Source organism: Aptenodytes patagonicus, chromosome 3 (genome assembly GCF_965638725.1).
Source record: "Aptenodytes patagonicus chromosome 3, bAptPat1.pri.cur, whole genome shotgun sequence".
In the NCBI taxonomy this organism is placed as follows: domain Eukaryota; kingdom Metazoa; phylum Chordata; class Aves; order Sphenisciformes; family Spheniscidae; genus Aptenodytes; species Aptenodytes patagonicus.
The window spans coordinates 64,130,733-64,152,588 of NC_134951.1; the positions used below are offsets into that span (position 1 = coordinate 64,130,733).

The 21,856-nt window shown below is 39.4% G+C and overlaps 1 protein-coding gene across 8 annotated transcripts in view; it reads left to right on the forward strand.

Annotated features, from left to right (window-relative positions):
* L3MBTL3 (L3MBTL histone methyl-lysine binding protein 3) overlaps window positions 1-21,856 on the forward strand; it is a 91,273-nt gene that overhangs the window by 16,270 nt on the left and 53,147 nt on the right. For all 8 annotated transcript variants that reach the window (XM_076333588.1, XM_076333585.1, XM_076333587.1 and 5 more), the window contains exons 3-9: window positions 7,359-7,470; window positions 9,707-9,866; window positions 10,873-11,014; window positions 12,296-12,380; window positions 14,660-14,751; window positions 18,540-18,644; window positions 20,299-20,434. In XM_076333588.1, the coding sequence (XP_076189703.1) occupies window positions 7,359-7,470; window positions 9,707-9,866; window positions 10,873-11,014; window positions 12,296-12,380; window positions 14,660-14,751; window positions 18,540-18,644; window positions 20,299-20,434 (832 nt within the window). The remainder of the gene's footprint in view (window positions 1-7,358; window positions 7,471-9,706; window positions 9,867-10,872; window positions 11,015-12,295; window positions 12,381-14,659; window positions 14,752-18,539; window positions 18,645-20,298; window positions 20,435-21,856) is intronic.

Here is a 21,856-nt window from a genome sequence, read left to right on the forward strand (position 1 = left end):
ATTTCTCTCTCGGGGGAGAGTCCCCGAGAGCATCCATGGGAAACACCAACTACCGGGAACCGGATAAATCACTGCCTCCACTGGGAAGGTATTATTCTAGAGAGAAGCTGGGTTCCCTTCGGGGAGGCTGGTAAGGGGTAGTGCAGGGAGGAGAAAGCAAGGCAGAATAGACTTTTCCTTGACCACATGTGAGCCCCAGCAGATGTACCTAGTGGCCTGGTCTTTTCCACATGGAGATAACTTTCTTTTGTTGCAATCTAACGTAATTAATTAGCTCATGCTGTGCTTCATCGCCATAGATTTCTGGTTAAAACTTTGTATTGTCATAAAATGATTTTACCTTATTTAAAAAAAGAAAGACCAAAAAGGAAATTTCACTATTAAAATTGCTAAAACTCCAAAGCCAAGAAATGCTGGAATTAGGTTTGCCTTTGGATCTTTAATTGGGCTTCCTCATGTGTAGTCATGGTAGTGTCTTCTCTTATGTGATCACACGCTGTTTTACCACAAAATCTAGGGTGTCATTTGCTGTAGATGCTGTTAGACTTGTAAATAACTGGGCAGAGGATTTCAGGAAGGAAAAGGAATAGTTTGTGATTAATGCAGGTAAATCCCACACAGGAAAGCTTAGCGCTGCACTTGCTTCTACCACAGCCTTCCTGTGCGGTGCCGAACAACTCACTGGAACCAAAACTTTGGCAGGTAGCCATTCATTTTTTATTTGTCACTTGCTTGGGTTCCCCATGAGATATTAGTGCTTGGTATTTAGAAATATTCTGGCCGAAATAATTCAAAGCCAGGATTGCTTTGTAGGTCAACTTCTGGATCAATAAGCGTCGTCTTGGCGGGCCTTGACTTCTGGCTTGGTCGCTGATTTATGTGTCACCTTAAGAAAGTCTGTTTAGCTGCGGTTTCCTACTCAAGCGGAGATAATAAGGCAGACTGAGTTTGCAGCGGAGAGAAATCATTGAGAAGCCCTCTGGTACTAAGATAATTCTTGAGCACTCGGGGCAGGGGGGGCAGGATTGGAAGAGCCTGAGGAGTGTCTAAGAATAAAGTAGATAAACATTGCAGACAAGACTGAGGTATCGGTGGTACCTAACCTTTCAGTTCAGAAGTGACGAGAGAATGTTCCCGTTACTAATTTTTTTTTGAAGGTTGTAATTTGGTAGTAATCCTTTCCTACTTGTGCCTGCCCAGATAGGAAAAAACCTTTTCTTTTGGACGCAAATTGTTCTCTCTTCTTCGTTATTTCGGGATTAGCCTATTGCAGTATTAGTAAAGCATCTTAAAATCAATTGAAGATTGCTTGAAGTGCTTGACTTTCTTGCTGACAGCATCATTCCAGTGAGAGGGTCTGGGCCTGCCCTGTGGTCGTGGTGTGGAATTTAATCTCTGCTGATTATGATTTAGGGAGCCCTAAATAGCCTGGGATCCTACTTAAGTTGTTTGTCTTTTGCTGTACTTGCCAGAGCAGGAGCGTGCGGCCAGGATCCCTTCTCATCATTAAAGAAGGGGAATAGCCAGGTGCAGGGACACGTTCCCCTAACCTTCTGAATTCTTGAAAGAGTCCAAATTTTGTGACCAGGCAAGCATCGGGGGTCACATGCTTACTGAGTGCTTTGAAATAAGCTGGGAGCAGAGTACTCGAACGATGAAGAGCCAGGAAGGGATATTTTCTTTTGTAAATGGTTGAGAACAGAGGTTTTGTTTCAGGAATTACTTTGCACTGCATTGTAACAGTAATTGCTAGAGTGCCTAAAGCTTTTTTTTGGTACATGCTTTTTGTTATTTCAGTGAGTTTTTTTAAAAGAAAATAAACAGTCATTCTGCTTTCAAACCTTGCAAAGTAAATAAGACTGGCTTTACTGCTTGAAGAAAGAGTATAAAAATACCCAACAGCTGCCTCATTTTCTGAATGCTATCCAGCCCCTGCCTGGGGCAGGGGTTCTGTGGAAAAAAATAGTATGTGATTGTGCATGTAAAGACTGTATCACACACACACAGAAGAGGAGAATGGTTGAATGGACAAGTTCTGGCATTTACTAACTTATTCAACTTAAATAATATGTAAAAAATAGTTTGGCATGTAGCAGGATGCGGTTGGACAATACAGTGTCTATAGGCGATTCCTTGGCTTTAAAGAGAGGAGGAGCTTTAAGATGCCAGAAGGGCTCTGATTTATCTGAGCAGTCCCACTGAAATCACTGTGATTAAATGGTAATTAAAATCAAGAATGATGAAAACTGTTTACTAACCAGAGATCTGAGCGTAGTTCTTTGGCTTCTATCCCCGGAGTCCCAGGTGTTGGTCCTCTTGACAGACTGCTGTCTAACCCTGCTACTTTAAGTTTAGTTACTTCATAGGCATAAAGAGCATTTCCTCAATTTACTTTTGTTTTGGATAATATAAATTTTGCAGGTTTCTTCTGAGCTAGTCCACAATCACACTGTTGTGGGTTCAAGATGAGTTTTATTTCTGAAGTTACTGTCAGAATGCAGCAACAATTGTCTATTGCAATGAACTCTTTGTCCTTATCTTGCCCAGTAGATGGTAGTGTTGGCTGTTTTTTCTAATTTATTTTAAAGCCGTGCATTAAGATGCGTGGGGTTTTTTCTTCTTTTTTGTCCTTTGCACTTCAGTTGTTCTTCCTTTTTCTTCCTTTTTATTTCTGCCTGTTCTCCCAAAAAATATTTTTTACCTTGTAGAAAACGATAGTAGCCTTTATTCTGATTTGATCTCTGGGTACTGATAAGATCTTGTACACTCTCAAAAGGGCACAAGTAACAGCAAACGGAGATAGTCTGATCTTTGTTGCTCTGAATTAGACACATGCAACAGCGAGGACTTAATTTGAAACTGGATCGTATATATTTCTTCTCGATAGGTTTGAGTTTCTAAGAATTAATCTGCAGTGTGGTAGACATTTTGCATTGTTTGCAGATTTATCCCACGTAGTGACAAATACACAGAGTATTTTTATGAAATATGGAGAAAGAGAACTGAAGGCCCTTTTCAAATATAATCCCCCCCTGCACAAAACTACAGAGTGCCTTCTAGCCTGCATGATAAGGCAAAGAACTTCCGTTAGAAATGGAAAGGTCCTAAAGCCACTGGAGGAGGGACAGCAGAAGTCCACCTGTGGTGTTATGTTCCATGGTTAAGCCCAGCATACGGTGGGCAAAGAATGATGGGCTGATCAAGAAGGTGGAGCATCATTTTCACAAGAAGAACAGAAGGAGCTTGTGCTTAGCCTAATAAAATTAAGTCTGGGGGTACATAATTTCTTGCTTCAAATGTATACCCAGAGAGTAAGTGTTAGGGTACTAGAGCTATGTAATCCATAGGGTAATGTTGGGTTAAGAACAAATGGGTATAAACTGACTATGAATAGACGTAAATGAAAAGTTAGAAGAAGGTTTTTCGTGAAAGAAATTCAGGAATGGACTTTCAGTAGAGGCACTGGTAACAGAAAATCTGTCCACTTCTCCATTGCAGCTGAAACATGAAATACTTTGTGTGGTACTATTGCCTGCAATAAACAAAGGGTTTGTCTCAGTGACTTATGATACTTGTTCCAGTCCTGTGTAAATTTGAATGCCATTTTAATTTTTAAAAAAATGTTTATTGATAGTAATTTTGATCCCTGTAGAAGAACTTAGTATGTGGACAGACAGAAATGGTTCAGAAAGTATTCATAATGTTTGATTATTACCTATTTAAGCCTTGATTTCCCTCAATGTGTTCTTTATTTCTTGAATGAATATTAAAATGTTCCTGGGGATTAAATTAACAGTCATATAAGCTGAAGTCCTGGTATATCAGGGCATCATTGCCCAAGAATGCGAAAACGTCTCTCAGCTCTGAGTGGAAGGAATCTCTAATGATGTTTAGATGGAAGGTGCTGTTTAATTCCCTTTTGATCCTTGTGGAAACTGCTAAGCAAGGCAGCTAAGTAAGTTCTGTGTTGTATACTTACCCACTAACAGTTGGACTCATCCTGCCAGCTCAGTTTATGATATATTTGTGTTAAAAGAACTGCAGTAACTTGAAAATGTGTATTTTTGCCCTTGTTGCTCACCTATACATGAAACTTTGAAAGTTAAATTTTCTATCCAAATGTTACATTTATTTCTGTTTATCTTACTGTGGATTCGCTCATGAAAGCTGTTGAGGTTTCTCTTCTTCTTCTTTGCCTTCTGATCTTTTAAGACTGTTGACTCCATTGGGTGGGATAGAGAATTATCTTAAGAGGTTACTTAAAATTTGCAAACAGGCATTTGACAGAAGTCAAGTGGATTAAATTCATACCCAGCAAGCTTTATAATTTATTATCTTTTAAACAGTGACAAAAATCAGGCTGCTTTGTGAGATTATTTAAAAAGTACTTGATAATGGCCTGACCTTGTTTCCATCAATGGGAATTGTACTGTTTGCTTTAATGAAGACAGGTTTAAGGAAAATTCCTTCATCCAGTGCAAATTTATATATTTACTTAAGGAGTTTTGTGACTTAAAAACAAATTTTTACTTCTCAGAAAGCTATGGATCCATCCTCAGAAGTTAGCTCAGTGGCACTGTTTCCTTCCCTCTGTATCACCTGCTGCGAACTTCCAGACTGTCATGACATTTAGGGAAGTATATGGGAGAACTGCTCTTACTATATTTTAGCTTGGATCGCCAAAAGTAGAGCAAATATTATGACAGAACCTTTAGGTTTTTTGTCGCCTACTTTCTGAGCAGAAGAGGCTTACGAAAGTGTTGAATTTTTTCATGGACACATAAACCACCATTAATCTAGATCCTTTTTTGTCATGTTTCCAACTAGTTGGCACGTTGCTCTGGCAGCTCTCATCCTGTGATGGCTTTGTCCAGCATGCTGCTCTGTACATCTATTTATCCCGTTTTTAAGCAATTAAACTCTGTCACAAGTTTTTCGTTGCTTTTCCTCCCCAGCTAAAACCAGAGTACGACTTCCCAGGTCTGAGGCATTTTTCTGGTCAGCTACGGAGAGCTCAGCATGCACAGTAATGCTGAAGCTGTAGCTGGGGAAGCAGTGAGTGAAAGCAGACATATCTGCTTCAAGTTGGCATCCGAACAGGAGGTGGAGGCCACTGATGCTGATAGAGGCGAGGCTGCGGGCAAAAACAGGAGATACAGAGGTCAGACGAGGCAGCTGGCCCATGAGCGTTGTTGTGCCCTCCTGCCTGCTAAGGTAGTAGCAAGTGGTTACTCTCCATCACTGGGCACATCTTAGCATGGTGGCCTGACTATTGAAGAGCTGCTTCCTTAACGGTTCAGTTCTTGCTGCCGTGCGTGAAGAACCTCCAGTGAAAGGGTATGTGGGAGCAGCCTTCCCTGCAGTCGTCTGTCTTTCATCATTTGATGCCTGTCAGTCAGCCCTCTGAAGCTGGAAGGGCTGGCAGGTTGCTGCACCGGCTAGGGTGACCTCCTTGCTGTACCATGGGAGGACCCAGTGGAGGAGGAATGTATGTGTAGCGTCAGGGCTGAACATCGATCAGATCATGCAGAAATATCCCAGGTATTAATTGGACTGTTCAGAAATACCTTTGGTGTATGTATGTTCCGGCTGATGTTGTATGAAGGTGCAGGAGAGTGTTTCCAGAAGTTGGTTAGTAACTTCCCTGTGACCTGTTGGTGGGCTGCAGCACTGTGTTTTAGTCTGCGCTCGCAGCCTGCTTGCTGAGCCAGCTGTTGCAGAGTTAGAACTCTTGGAAGCAAGGAAGGTTTTCCCTCTGGCATCCACCTATTGCAGACGCAGCAAAGCACCAACAGCAAAAATGAGCTTAACCGAAATAGGAACCAGGCTGGGTGCGTAATTCAGCCGTAAGACACAAGAATCCTCTTCTGAATGGTAACTCCGCTGCTTTTCTTTGGGTGGAACAGCGTGAATGTCTGTCCACAAACTGGAGTGTGAGCACATGGTGTTACTGCATTTGGTTGCCTTTCAAAGCTGAACTCCTGGTCTTTCAGTCCAGATGGATTTATCGACAGTTTGTCCACACTTGCGTATCTGTTGTGAGCGTAGCTGATCACAAGTAAAAATCTTGGCTCCAGAAGTCATATGACTGTGTGAGGTCCTCCTCTTCTTCCTATCCCTCCCCTCAGCTTATTATTTCTGAGCTGCTCGCATTCCTTAGGACCTGGTGGCTCTTTGCAAATGCTGAGGCTGGAAGGACTGTATTGGTGAAAGCACACTGTTGTGGTATGTATGTCATGGGGCTCACCTTTGCTTTCAGTCAGAATGGCTTATTTTCGGTACTATACCATAGCAGGGTCCAAAGTGAGTGGGAGTGATTCATCCTGCAGCCTCCGGAGGCACAGAGAAGATCAATGTAGTGCCAGGCAATTGTTCCTCTTCTCATTTTCTCAAGGTAAAGTTGCCTGACCAGAGAAACAGAAATAGGCTTCATGCTACTGCCCTGAAGGAATATTCTCACAAGTGGGTGCTGGGGAGCTTTGAGAGACTCTCTCAGGCTTAATTTTTCCTGTTGATCTCCGTTGGTGAGAGCACCTCGCTGCTAGAGACCTGTGCTCTGTGGGAAAGCTCAGAGAGTTACACCCCTTCGCTGTTCAGAGCAGACGATCAGGGACAAAGCGCTGCCTTGAGCTCAGCCCGTGTAACCAGCTGGGCCTGCAAACCACGTAGTGACTGGGGAGCCAAAGTTTATTTTCATCTGGTAGCGCTGTAATCATTACAGCATTTGGAAGACTCTCTTCTGCTAGCAGCAGGATGGATATAACTCCCGGTGCTCCTGTGTAAGCACAGCGTGTGGGGTATTGTTGAGCCTTGCTTCTGGCTGACAGTAATATCACGTTCAGCATGTAATTAAACAGCTCATAAACTGCCTTGAGATGTTTGTTTATGTGCACTTTACAGTGGAGAAGTACTGTGTTTTTGGAGGATGCTGAAATTTCTGTGCTCTGTGAAGCATTTGTATTTGACATTCAGTTCCCTTTTCCTCAACAAAAATACTCAGTGACTGGAGTGCATTATTTTGCTGGCAATGAAAAGCATACGGTTTGGAGATTTTCCCATGAATTTCTGTTACTGATTTTTTGATTCTTGTGTTGAAGTTAGATATCGATCAGCATGTGGTGGCATCTATATCAATATCTGTTGCAAATTATTTTAGATAACAAAATGACTTTGCATTTTGCTTGATAGAAACAAGAAAGGCTTGTTTCCAATTCCATGTGGTAAGCAGAAACACATAGAAATTAGGTAATATGGTGAGGACACCATGTAAAACCTATCTTGGTGGGTAAAAGAAGACGCTGTAAGAGAGTATTAGTAAATTTTTTATTATACTCTATGCCATTTGTTTTGTCTTACAGTTTAGAGTGAATGAATTTGGGGCCCTGGAAGTGATTACAGATGAAACTGAGATGGAAAGTGTTAAAAAGGCAACTGCTACCACAACCTGGATGGTTCCAACTGCTCAAGAAGGTCAGTTAAGAGGCAGTAAACATTTTCTGTGGTAGACTGTATTTTGTTTAATATATCAGTTTTTCTTAAAGATTGCCCCCCCAAAAAAAACCTCCTTATTTGCTTTAATGCACAGAGTATCTCTGATGATGTTACCTGTTTCTTGGGGTGTGAATAAGTATGAAAATAAATTAATTTTAAGTTAAAAGGAAATAATTCCACTGTTAAACATCTGAAGTTCAATTACAGCCACAATTTTTTCTAACAGTAATTTTTTCTAAGTTTAGAATCAGTATTTTCCCTCTAATTTGCAAAGTAGTCAATTTCTTACTTTAAATTACTGAGAATTTTTTAGATGTTGTTTTTGCTGAGCTGGTTCTCTAGACTGCCCACAGACTTCACTAACTGCGTGCAGTTCATTTGTGACTGAAGTACCGCGCACTGTAAACTGCCTTCACATGATACTGGCTGCTGCTCAGCTGCTACCACCGATGTCAATGTATGTCTGCATTGTTGCCTTGCTCCTGCTGACTATGCTTTTTTACAGTATTAGAATTAACGTGTAGTAACCATTTATGTTTATCTTGAATGATCAAATTCTAATAGTTGTAGTATCTCTCTACCAAATAAGGTGTTTCCTGGATTTAAAACACTGACGTAAGGAAACACCTTTTTTGTTCAAGAAAAGTTGGTTTACGTGGTCAAAAATTCTGAAAATTTTGGTACACTGACTCCAGCAATGATGGAGTAGCATGAAAGAGAATATCACAACTGGTTTTGCAATTACTTACAACTACCTAGGGTTTTTTCCTTGTTGATAATATATTTTATCAATTTTCTTTTAAAATATGCATTCTGTAAGTCCTTCGAAAAGCAGACTTCAAAATTTTGCTTTAATAATCATCAGTATAAGCACAATAAACAAAGTCAATGAAAGTTTTCCTTTGCTACTCCCCCCACCATTAAGTCTTAATTGTCATGTGACTTTTGTGAATAGGTGAAATATTTACACTGGTGGGAAAGTAGTTTGGGGCTCAGCTGTGAGGTCTGAAGCTTCAGATCGCAGCCATTCTGTTCTGTAGGTCTGTCTCCAAGACAATGATAGTTAATCAAGATTCAAGTCTGTGATGAGGGTGGCAACGGTGTGATAGCATAGTGGCACAACAGGTTCTCTCCTTAGACTGAGAGATCACAGTTATCTACAGTAAAGCATGCAACATCATCCCCTATGGTCTGGTAAACCTAAAAAAAAGTTGCTACTGAATTAAAGTGTGTTTATGGGTACATAAGCATACCAAGTAAGCATCCTACTACTACCTTACACTGTCCTTGATTAATTTAATGCTCCCCAAAGAGAAAAATATTGCTACGGTTTTCCATTGTGAGAGGAAATAGTTGTTTTGAACCACTAATGGTGCTGGAGTGTAAATGTAGCACGTAAATTATATATTCTTCTAGTGGAGATAGTCTGCACATGAGAGTTCATTTGACTCTGCTTTCAAAGACAGTACAGTGCTCAAGCAAAAGAAATCGTTTGTGGCTTGTAATTTGCCTTTCGGGGGGGTGCAGAGTCAACGACCTGCTCTAGAAGCTGGAGAACTTGACAGTGCTTCATACTTGCCTGTGAGTGAAAGAAACGGCATCCTCTCCTAGGCTGCATGCCTCTTGTGGGGAAATTGTAGCTTAGGACGAATGAGTAACTTAGTATTTGAAAATTTCTTTGTTACAAAATTAGTGATTTTTTTACTTCTGGTAGACCTCAGGCAGGTTAAGCAATAGCTGCTGCTGTGAGAGACTGTAGAATGTAGTCAGTGATTTACTTCCAGAAATAAGTTCACCTATTGAAAAATAACTCCCCACCCAAACCTTTTTCCCAAATGACCCTATATATAGGTCAAAAACGAGGCAAGTCAGCAGGAGATGAGGTGATGGACTCCGTGCAGCAGTGATTCTGTGGGCAGTCAGAGCAGTGCCTGTCACAAAATTCACTCCTTCCACGAGTAGCCACAACAAGCAGTGTCGATGTGCCACTGATGACAGAAGCATGAAATCAGTGGATTCCTCTCTCTCATGTTGCAATATGAAAACCCAACTTGCTTGTCAGGAATACAGACCCCATACAGACACTAACTACCAGTTCTTCATTCTAACAAGAGTGGTGTGACTTCCATTTTTCTGTTTGCTTGGCGAGGCCTGCTGAGGATGGTTGGAAATGTATCACCTCTTCCTAAGCGAAGTTACTTTTTTCATTGTGCAGCCTTTTCAGAAAAGACAGGGATCCCCACAAGGTTGAAGGAAACTGCGAAAATGGATGGACTTGTTTTCTGTGAAAACTGTTACCGCTATGGTACCATAGAAGAATTTGTTCCTGAAGGGAAATTTTGCAGCCAGAAGTGTGCCCAGCAAGTAAAAAACAAGTAGGTGCTATTACAAAGCATAGAAACAAAGAATTTGGCGTAAATGCAACATTAGATAAAAGTGGTGGGATAAAACGTTAATGGTGGGGCAAAGGGAGATACTAAGCAGCCATGTTTTGGTGAGTCTCCATTGGTTTATAATGTTCTTTCACTGTTTTTCATGTAAATGCATTAACAACATTTGGTTTTGTCTACCGCTGATGTTGAGGGCAGTCTTTTCTGCTCAGAGTGTGCTGTGTTCTGCTCTCAGATGCAAGCGGTAGAACAGTCTATGGGATGTATGAATCAGTGTCAGACTCCCACCCTGTTTCATAATCATTGGAATTAAGATAATCGGTAATGAGATGGTTGGTGTGGTAAGTTAATTATAAGTAAGTGCAAGAGCTGTGTTATAGATGACAGTGAGTGAAAACGTGAGCGTATTGTAGTTTCTCAGTTCCTTTTCTTTCAGTTAGTGCAGTTTATCTCATCATAAAAGAAGGTTTGTGTTAGTATGTCCATTCTGTATTGCATATTACTGCATTACGGCAGTTTTTAACATCTATGATTTTGTGCATTTTCCTTTATTTTTAGCTAATTGCTTCCAAGTTTTCTGTTCTGCTTGCTTGTTTAGCAATTTGTACAGTCACATACCAGCTTTCTCCAATTGGATTTGTCAGTCTTAACAATTACCTTTGCTTTCCTTTCTGTAAACTGCCCTGCAATCCTAAACATTTCAGTTTGCTTCTCCGTGAGACTTGGTGGTACGTGGGGAAAGACACACTGTTTAAAACATGCAGAACTTGTTCAGCGTAAGCTGACAGCTTTCCTTTTGCAGTTGCTACAGTGTCTTTCAGACTAATTCTTTTGACAGATGTAATTTTCAGTAGTATTTCTAAGAATATATTTGGTATAATACCCTGGGACCTACAAACACTTGACCTTCAGATTTACTCGCTTTTTACTTGTTTTATGAATATGGGAAGTGAAATAATATTGGCCTTGTGTCATTGTGTTATTCTTGTAGTAGAGAACCAAAGGAGGAAAAGCCCAGCGTGGAATGCAATGGGGAAGATGATTCCAAAGGCATTCGGAAAAGAAAAGCAAAGTTACCTCTCAAAGAAGAGTCCAGGGATAATGGGGAGAAGAAAGACAATCCCGATGAAACTGTTAGTATGCATCATAAACCCATTCCTGCAAGTATTTCGGTGGGAGTTTTGCTTTATATTGCAATGTCAGTAACTTCATCAGTCTACAAAGAGAAATGACGGCATCACTATCACAGCCACAATAAGTAGGTGGTTCACTTACCAATTTAATTATGCCTCATCAGTAAATTGTAATTATTGACAATGGACTGATAAGAGCTGGTTTTTATTTCTTTTCTCTCCTTTTTTAAGAACGGAACAAAAAGAATTTAGAGGAAAAACAATACTAACATAGACTTGCTGTGTCTTCAGCACAGAAAAATAGGAGTACCTACTTCCCAACTCCTGTTACTTTGTCACTCTGCACATGAATAAATGACTATAGACCAATAATTTATTTACAAAGAAAGCTACATTACAGTTAAGAAGAGAATACTTTTGATTTTCTTAATGTAATTTGCCTTAGAAAATCATAGCTAAAGATTTGGTTTTGTTTTGTGTTACAGCGTAATGTGCTTTGGGGCACCTTTTGTTTTTGTCCTTTTGGATTTATTCTTCATTTTAGAATAAACTTATCACAGTACCTTCCCACAATGTTTGTTTTCCTGTAATATTTGTTTTCTTCCCAATAGCTGTGACACGGCTGGGAGGAGCACAGTTTTGAGGGAGAAGGGGAGAGCTCTGCAACTGCCGTATTGTCAAAAGGCTGAAGACACTAGAGTTGTCGGAAGGGAATTTGTAGCTCTCTGCATAGAAGTATCTTTAGGCAAAAGTCAGGGAACGCCTTCTTTGCCTCCATGCATCTGCCCTCCCAAATCAGTACTTATTCTGTTAATCTATTCAGGTGCTAACAAAAATGTTAATACACAAACAGTGAAATAAATAAAAAGGATCAGTGCCATTTTATATTTAGTAAAGCAGTTGTACATTTGAAAGAAGCAGACTAAAGCTGTGAGAGGTTTTCCTTTATTTTGGAAGCATGAACATATCAAAGATACTGCTATTTATCTGCCGCTCAGCCAGGCCTGCTGAAGGCTTCGTGATCTGTCCCTGGCTTAGACAAGGCTGGCTGGCTGAGTGCCGGGTGTTGAGAGTCCTGTCTGTCGTTTTCACCGTGTTTGCTGTGATTTGTCACTGATGGCTCGCTTTGTTTTTATTAGACATCTGCAGGTTTGTTTGAGGTAGTAGAGAGCTATGTCAGTAGCCATTTAAATGAAGTCACAGTTAAACCTTGGGTGTCTCTGTTTTTACTGTGCTAGACTTCGGAACTAACGAGGTTACTGTACTTTTTTTTTAACTCAGGAGGACAAACCTGAAGGAAGGATCTTGAGAGTCTCACAGAGAGCCAGGAGAAAAAGAAAGGGGGAGATAACAGTTTTGAAACAAAGTAAGTTAGATTATGAAACAAAAATCTCAACTATCAATTCTTTAGGTAATATCCATCTCTTACTGTGAATTGCCAGCATGGTTTCACTGAGTTTGTATTCCCTATTGAATACATTTTTTTCGATTCTGTAAAAAGAGAGTGCCAGTGTTACTTACAGCAATTAAGTTTTAAGGATTGAAGAACTGAGAGCGCCAAGTGAAAACTGGGAAGAAAACCCATTACTTGGAGATTGATTACCTTTTACAAAGAGCCAGTTTATATACCTCTGGCAGCGTGGAGGAGGATATAGTGAGTGTAAATGTAATTGATGCACATTTTAGGCTTTTTTTTCATCCCTCTAAAGAGTGCCGGTATTAAAGGGAATCAGGCCCATTGAGTTCCCACATGTTGAAAGACATATATTAAGCAGAAGTGAAAGTTTACTTTTGTTTCCTTGGGGATCAATTTTGTATCTACAGTGTGTGCTGGAAATAGACACATGTATGGAACTGTTTAGGAATAATTGTTATAATCAGTCCAAAGGGACATAAGCTGCATCAAGCGGCATAATAAAACGTATTTTAAATGAGTGCTGGTTTTTTCAGGCTATTTGGATGATAGATACTTCGAGGAAGAATCGGAGAATCAGCAGCTCTTACACCTCAGTGGTACATCAAGCACAAACCTACATCTTGCCCTCCAAAGTGTTTCTTATGGTAGACAGGGAGCCATTACCAGAAGTTGCTGGGCCACTAATCAGCACAGAGCTCCAAGCAGCTCTGCTGCACTCTAGGCAGATGAACTACTGATTGAAGATGCAACATACAAAAGTTATGGAAGATCCCCCTCCTGAGATAGAATTACTGCTGAAATACAAATATTATTTCTACAGTTGTTTCCAAAGTTGACGTGATAAGAAGTGTGTGAGATAGAAGCATAAAGCCAATGCTGTACGGAAATCACTGCTGTCCACAGTGTGATCTGTACAGATTTCTTCTGGTTTTTTTATTTGGGAAGATGTCAGTTCAGCACAAGAGATTTGGTATAAAAGACCGATTTATATTCAGAACCAAGCACATAACTGTGTATTGTCGTGCTGAGCAACACATCTCTTAAATGGAATAGATAAAAACTGGGTAAATCACAAATAAAATGGATGTGCTTTAATAGTGTTGAGCAATCACTGTCATTCTGAAATTTGTTATCTTTTGGTTACATTATCAGCTTTCTTCAGGAGAGTTTGGCATCACTATTGTTATGGTTCATGTTTTAATCATAAAAACGCTTAGCCAGACTGTTACTTAAGGGGCTTATTTCTCTTGTGAGTAGTCCACAGTCAGGATCAGGCCAAAATCACACTGTGGACTGTGAGGAATCCTCCTGGCAGCATGAGCTTATGGTCTGAAATGCTAAGCTGCATGTGCAGAGGAAGCATTTTAGGTGAAGATCGGCAGAGCGGAGTGGAGGTGTATGAAAGTAGACACATACATGGCCAGCCTCACAAGCCATCTGTTTTTGAAGTTCCTGGCTTTTGCCAGTGCAGTTAGTGCCTTATTTTCAAGGCCTAAAAACTGTTACTCACTGACGTGACTGTAGCCAATATTACAATTACTACGCAAGTGTATGCGAGTGTTCATACTATATGAGCAAACCTGAAACTGGAAGTTTCTGTCATATGCTAATGACATGATGGGGGAAAAAAGCACTGGTGGCAGTTTTGATGGCTTGGAGAAATTACTGTTAAATCACTGCCTCTCCACCCAAAACCATCAAACTACAAAGTGATGGAGTAGGTTAGAAACATTCTGAGTGCTGTTAAAGTATTTCAACTGTCATTAAAAAAATATGTCACGAGTGCTGTCCAGTTGAAAATGCTTTCCAGGAAAAGAAATTCTCAGGAAAAAAAATTTAAAATACTGAGCTACTGTGTGATTTGAACTGATCTTTTTACACATTTGCAAATTATATATCTTAATGCTTCTTATGAGCAATAAGGGAAAAGGGACAGGGGGCAAGACTTCGTAAGTTGTTCTTGTCACTTGAAAGAGCTTTTTCTTGTTACTAATCAAGATTTGAACTGCTGGAAATCTTTCTATACAAACCAGGAACCTTCTTGTTCCTGGTGCCATTAAACCTATAGAGCTACTTCTTTTCCTCAAATAAGTCCTGAGAAACACCATGAATGCATTTAGTAAAATGTAGATTTGAGATAGGTATATTATAAACTTCAAAGTGTTTTTTTTTTTTCTTGAGAAGTTAACAGTTACAGAATTCTTTTGCTATTGTGTGTTTCTTTACAGCTGTACCCTCCAAAGGAAGGCAGGCATGGTGTTGGGCATCCTATCTGGAGGAAGAAAAGGCTGTTGCAGTACCTACTAAGCTTTTTAAAGAGGTACAACTCTCTGAAGTTTAAATCAGTCAACCACCTAAGATAATGAAATTTCCAGGAAATTAATTACAAAAAAGAATTTGAAGATTTTACACTTCTCTGGGGGAAAACCTACATGATTAAAATAATGCTGTCCATCAGCAATCGTTAACATAGCCGAAACATGTGAAACTAGTTATCTTTCTCTGCTTTTTCAGAGAATTCTGTAGTTGTAGATGAATGCTGTCAACTGAGACTACAGAAAGCAGATGCTTTTCCAAAACCTGCAAGTTCTAGCCTTTCCTTCTAATCTCTGAAGCTAAAAATCTGATACATAGCCTCATTTTTTCATGCTGTATCATTCTCTTTAAATATGTTTAGAAAGGTGGTACAAAGGTCGTCTTTTGGCTTGTTGCTTTGATTATATTACCTGTCTTTTTGCAGCTCCTGCTGACATTATATTTTGTTAGTACATCAGATACTAGTTTGGCTTGTTCCCATTTTGCCTGTCATCTGATTGGATGTCACATCATCATCTCTTACTTGTCCTTTGCCTGCTATGGTATTCGTTGTCATTCGTCATTTCAGTGCTTTCTCTAGTGCTGTCTCTCTTGCTTGGAAGAGAGCTCTGTATGCAAATCCACAAAGCTTCCATGCTGTTCTCTTCTCTTGCAAAACCTGGCAAAACATGTGAACATGTCTCAGCTGCTGTACTTCTGCTATGTATATCCAGTATTATTTTTTGATAATTCTGTTCTTACTTGTAGTCTGTTTCTTGCATCCATTTCTTTCTGTTTGCTTTATACTTCAACTATTAAATTTTTTGTGCAGGGATTAGCTTTTCAGCTTAGATGTGCGTGTGATGCTGACCTTTAATTGGTGCTTTTAGACGTTACTGAGGTACAAAAGTAAAGAACTAGAATCACAATGTACAGAATCCATAGATTTGTAGGTACAAGAACAACAGTTACCTGACCATCCTTAGTTATAACCCCCTGTGCTATATACTGGTTGAAAAATTAACAAGAAAAAAATCTGGATAGGTAGTGTCTCTATCTGGAAGGTAGATTTACAAAGTGTTGCTCTGCCTGTCTGAAGTTCCATGAAATGCAGCACACAGGCATATACCAGCCTTTCTGGGCACTGCACATGGTGGTAAAGTCTGGCGTTAGGTGATGCCATACTGTTTCCTGTATTTTTCTCCACAGTGTACTTTTCTCATTCAGTGCGTCTTATTTAATATTTTCTTTTTAAGTCTTTAGCCCCTGGGTAACTAGGTTTTTATTTAGTGTACAGTAGTTACAAGCCTGTAGCGGAGAGAGAATTCTTAATAACATCCAGAAGTAGCCAGGTAATATTTCTCCATTTTACAGATGGACAGGCAAGCCACAGGAACAGTAAGGTTAAAAAAAAAAACCAAAGCCCAAACATCACCGATTTTGAATCCTTGATTTCCATTTGGATTGCGAGAATTACTCTTTTTTTTCCTCTTATTTTTCCAGTTCAGAAGCAGTACGTCTCATGGCGTTTTTTCGTACCCTTAGTTAGGAATGGTCAGGATAATGGAGAGTCCTTGCCACTTCCTGGTACTTAAATCTCAGAATCGTTTCTAGGCTGTGACTGACAAGCTGTTATTGCTCCGGTAAAACAAAATTATTGACCCTTGAATTTTGTTTTTTTCAATCTCCAACTCTCCTGATGTAGTCTTTGGGTTTTGTGTATGTTCTTGCACCATACATAAACATTTCTAATCCTCAGTCTGCCATCTGCGCATTTTCTGACTCCTTTTACCTTTACTCTTATTTTGTCCCTGTACCTCTCCTTAACAAAGTATCTTTAAATGTTTGTTGTAAAGATAATGTGTCATTACTAAGTTTGTCATAGCTTTACCTTGGGTGATGTATTGAGAATAACGCACAAAACTGAAATCTGTTAAATAGTATTAAAGTTATTAGTCTTCTAAAAGTTGCCTGTTATTTTGCTGTAACAGAAACCAAACTAAAGATTGTGTTGCCTTAGCAGTTTTAGATTTGACAATTGGAAGAACAGTGAATAATTCATGTCTTAAATTTCAGGAAATACCTGTGTGATCATTGCTTAATTTTTAGTGTATTGTTTGTAGAATTTTGTACTGTTTGTACAGTAATATTTATTATAATAATGAAAGAATAAACAGATGTGTGACTTTTTTAATTGCTTCCTTTCTTTGTAATTTTAGTTGTGCTTGCTTTCGCAAAATGTCAGTTACATTTTTGGCCACTGTTCCTCAATGTGTCAGTATTTCTAGCATTTCGGTTTTCCACTGAGGTTTTTTATCTGTAAGGTATTTATGATACAGATGGCATTAACTGCAAGTCTGTGCACCAAGATGAACCTTAAAAATTTCAGTTTATTGATTTAAAAAAAAGAATGCTCTGCTTTTACATTCCTCTTGAGGAGGTATCTAGAATTATGCTTAGTGTAACTTCATTAAACTTTCATTGATAATAAAAATGTTAAATGTGGTGATGTTAGCATGAAGTAACTTTCAAATGCATGTACTGCAGTCAGATACTCTGATCCCTTAACTGAGGTCTACAAAATGATCTAAGCTATTTTTAGATAGGGACTTAGAGCTGTGGTTAGGCATCTATTAGCTGGCCACTTTAGGCTGATTTAAACTGGTCTGGTTCTCCATTTCCCTTCCCCTTGACTGCATATTCCTGCTCTTGTGCCATGCGCTGCGTTTTTTTCTCCTGGGTTTATTATTCAGTTATATCAGTTGCAGGCAAAGCCACCAAAGAGAGGATTCCCTTCCTTCCAAGCAGGTGAGACCTCTCTGAGTACCTCCCTTGGTACCCTTCTCTTTCCATTGGCTGCAGAGGTGCTGCAGATGGCTAGGGAGCATGTGTAGCTTTTAGACAGGAACAGAAGGAAGGGGGAGCTTATAAGATGCTTCTCCTGTGTTTTGTCTGTAACCATTTGGAACATAAAAACTGGCTGTGAATTTGTTAACCCGTGGAAAACCCTCTTCGGTTTTAGTCAGTTATTCTTCTGATATTCCCTACAGTTTAACCTTAATACCTGCTAGCTTCCTTCCTTCTTTAACAGAGGGCAGGGAGCATAATACATGGGATGCTGATGCCTTCTGATTGAAAACATCCGTTCTGCCTAGCCTTGTTTTCACTTTCTGTTTTTTGAAAGATGTTCTTCTGGGTTTTTTGTAATATGATGTAAGGGTAGTCATGTTCCTGTGGTGCAAAAATATTCCTGGAAAACTAGCTAGTCTGGACTCAACGTATAAAGGAGAAAATGACATCAGAGGCCATCCCTATATACAAACAATGTTTCATATTTCTGCCTTACAGTTCATCTCTGATGGCCTGAGATGTGGAGATGAAAAGGCAAAATAGAGCATCATTGTTGTGATTATTATAGAAATGATGACCACCAGGAAGGTGTCAAAGGGTCACTGTACAGGCTGAAAAATAAATAATTATGTTGTTAAAATGTTTTATTGACAATTAGTGAAAAAAGTTGAGGGCAAATCATGTCATCTTCTTTCCCTTGGTTAACTTTTTTGCTAATTCTTTATAATTTTCTTACATACTCTCAAGTTTTAAGTCATTCCAATATCAGCGTGTTTTTTGAACAAACATAAATTTATCTTTTCCGCTGTATGTTTTTAAGAACGTGAAACTTATTTTAAAGTGATTTATTAGTTCTTTCAGAAACATGAATAATAAATAATCATTGTTCTTTTCCTTATAAAGATACTCTGTTTTTCTCTGGTACACTTTCAGAAGTGTTGAAACTGTTCTTTTCCATTGCAGTATCAGTCTTTCCCATACAACAAAAACGGATTCAAAGTAGGGATGAAGCTGGAGGGCGTGGATCCCGAGCACCAGTCAATACACTGTGTTCTCACAGTGACCGAGGTAAGTAGAGGCTGCGAGCAGCCGTGGTGCAGGATTACAGGAGAGACTGAACCGAAACAGCAGCAGCTGAAAGTGCTCGCTCTTCCCTAACAAGCAGACAGAAACTGTATGTAGGAAGATGGCTTTTAAATTAATAATGCTGTATTAAATCTACCTGACAGACATGTGAAGACTATATCCAGTGCCATGCAGAAGTGACTATTTACATATTTTTAACATATGCAGCTAGAGAAAATAGTATTACACTAGTTGGATGATGTGTGGTTTTTCTGTAATCCTGTAGTTTAAATCTATATTTAAAAGAGAAAATAAGTAGAAAAATCCTAAGTATGACAACTGATACATAGCAGTTTTATAGAAGTTTGATAGTATTTACGGTTGCTCCATTCACTGATACAAATGCCTAACACTTTTTTATGTTACAGTTGTGCTACAATTTTTTAAGGCTGATGGCCTCAGAAGTTGCCTGTATTGGCAACTTCTACAAGTTAGTATACAATATAAACTCAGTTTGTCTTTTTGCTGCAGTTTATGAAATCATTTTTCTGATGAGTAGCTTCTTTGCTTTTAATAGTATAAATGAGAACCTGTTTCTCAGTTACATTTTGTGTGTCTTTCAAACATAACTTATATTAGTTTTTACGTAGTTTTACCAAGGATCCTCTTTTGGTTTTGTTTTTTGAATGAAAATGGGGAAACAGGAATAGGTAGGTACTCTGCTCTGTATCACTGGTATTCTAGGCAGCTGTAATTTTGCAGTTTATATTTTAATAGCCTAGGCGTTTGTGTTCCCATTTCTGGATCTCTTCATGGCCCATAGTCGTATCCCATTTCTGTGGATATCTCTTCCATTTTCTTGCGGATGGTGTGTCAGTGGTTGACTATTTCCTGTGTACCTTGTGCTCAGCACTAAGTGATGAGGCATGTTTTACTGCAGGATGACCTGAATTCCACAAAATTCTGAGATGGCAAACTGAAAGCTATGTGAGAGTATAAATTAAATATAAATAGGGTGACCTTGATGTCAAGAGATTTTCACTGATGACTGCGGGAAAGGTATGGCATTTGACACTCAGGAAGATGTGGGGAACTTGTACAGCGAGAGGGACTGTGTCCTGTTTTTCTCTTCCTCTCGGTGGTTAACTTACTACTTCATGGAATAATGAAGTTCTGGGTGATACCTCCCCTGACTTCTCATCTTTAATAACAGTTCTCAGTATCTCTCTGGAGAGCCTGTTGAACATAGTTATTGTTGAGTGCTCTCTTGAATATTGATTAATCGGGATAGCTTGAGAGCATCATTATCTGCGCTTTGTCCATGGTTGTATCGCATGTATTCATGCTCTTCTGTAGGGTTTCTGTTTTATTCTGATGTTGGGTTGAACAGTTTTCAACTTTTTGAACACTAATGGCAATATCCAGCTTTTAGTTAATTCTTTTCACCAGAAGAAGAGGCACTCAGACTGAGAATAGCTTTGCTTTTTTATTCTTTCCTTTTTATCAAATGAATTTATTCATCCAGCGTTGGCTTGAGCAGAAGTAAAAGGCTGACTGAAAACACACTGTTACTATGTATAATACTGAGCAGAAGCTGTTATGTGTAGGGCAAACATCTTAAAACATAGTGGTGTATGTTGTACGTTCTTGCTTTTAGGTTTGTGGCTACAGAATACGCCTCCATTTTGATGGATACCCAGATTGTTACGATTTCTGGGTAAATGCTGATTCTTCAGACATTCATCCTGTTGGATGGTGTGAGAAAACAGGTCACAAGCTTCATCCACCTAAAGGTATTGTTTAGTTTGAAATGTGTGCGTTTTCCATAGCTCTGAGATCGAGACTATCTGTGTAACGCCATAATTATTTTTTTTGGCAGAAACTTTTTTGTTCATTTAGAGTATTTGAACATGGCAAACTAAACTCTACTTGAAGTCTTGCTAGAATCTTGAGGTTGAAATCCTACCTTTTTTATTCAGTGGGAATTCAGAGAAAACAAGAAAACAAAATGAACCGTAAGAGTAATTCATAAGGCATTAGGAAAGAAAGTTAAGCAACAAACCTAGACCCAAATGAATGCTTATTGCAAGTAAAATGGCAGCATACTGGTGACATGTATGCTTAAACTGAGGTCTTACAGGCAGCTGAGAATCCTTGAGTAGAAGGTCTTGGGATATTTTCATTATACTAGGTATTGATCACCGTTATTGTACGTGTGTTGGCACAGACTAATAAAGATTGTGCTCTCGCCACAAAGAGCAAGCTTGAAGTAGAGGCAAAAGAGGAATGAACAGATAAGGAGGGAGAAGAAATTGTAAGATTACGAGCCTGAAAGCATAATTTGTACATAGCTTATGTAAATGGTGTACATGTGTTTAAATATGTGTAATTTGCTTGCTTAATTATTCTATTTCAGACTATGTAACTCCTTTATTTTGGCAGATGGAGTACATCTGCACTGAACTGTACCATAAAAAAAGGAATAAACGGGCTCCCTTTTGGGGTAGGAAGGGAATACGTGGGGATGAAGGAAGCAAGTCGTGAAGACAGGAGAGTGAGAAATAAATGAATGTGATGTTTTGACATACAGAGTAAGGGTAGGATAATGTGGTTTCGAAAGGCTGCAAAATGGTGAGTGTACAGAGTCAAGAGGATGCATTATGGAGAATTATAAAACTGTGGATGTAACTGCTGGGGTGTGGAAAGTGAGAGTAAAGCCACTGAAAGTGTACAGGCAGAGGGCCTGCCACTGTGGGAGAGGGTGGCATTTCTGCACCTGAGCCTTGGAGGAGTGTGAAGGAGCATGTGGGGCTCTTCTGAGCATGCTGCGAACTCCACTCTGGGTACAGGCAGGAGTGCTCTGTGCTGCCGCTCCAGTACGAGAGTTTTCATTGGGCACAGCTCTGCATAACTGGCTCTGCAGAAGTAGCAATTTCTTGAACATAAATCAGAATTTCTCAGAAGGTTGGCCTCCACTGAAGTAGTAAGTTACATGTAGCAAATCAGTAGTCCCCAGTTATAGAGTTATTGATGTTATTACAGCATGCTTAGCACGGTTTATATCTGTGATGAAGGTTTGTCATCTTCTCCATCTTAAATGCCTGGTTTAGAAAGCTTAAGCTTTTGTTAACGAGTTATCGCTGCTGGAGGAAGGTTACTGTCTGTCTCTGAGTCACTTTCATGAGAAGTTTCTTCAATTTCTCTTCTAGTTTTAA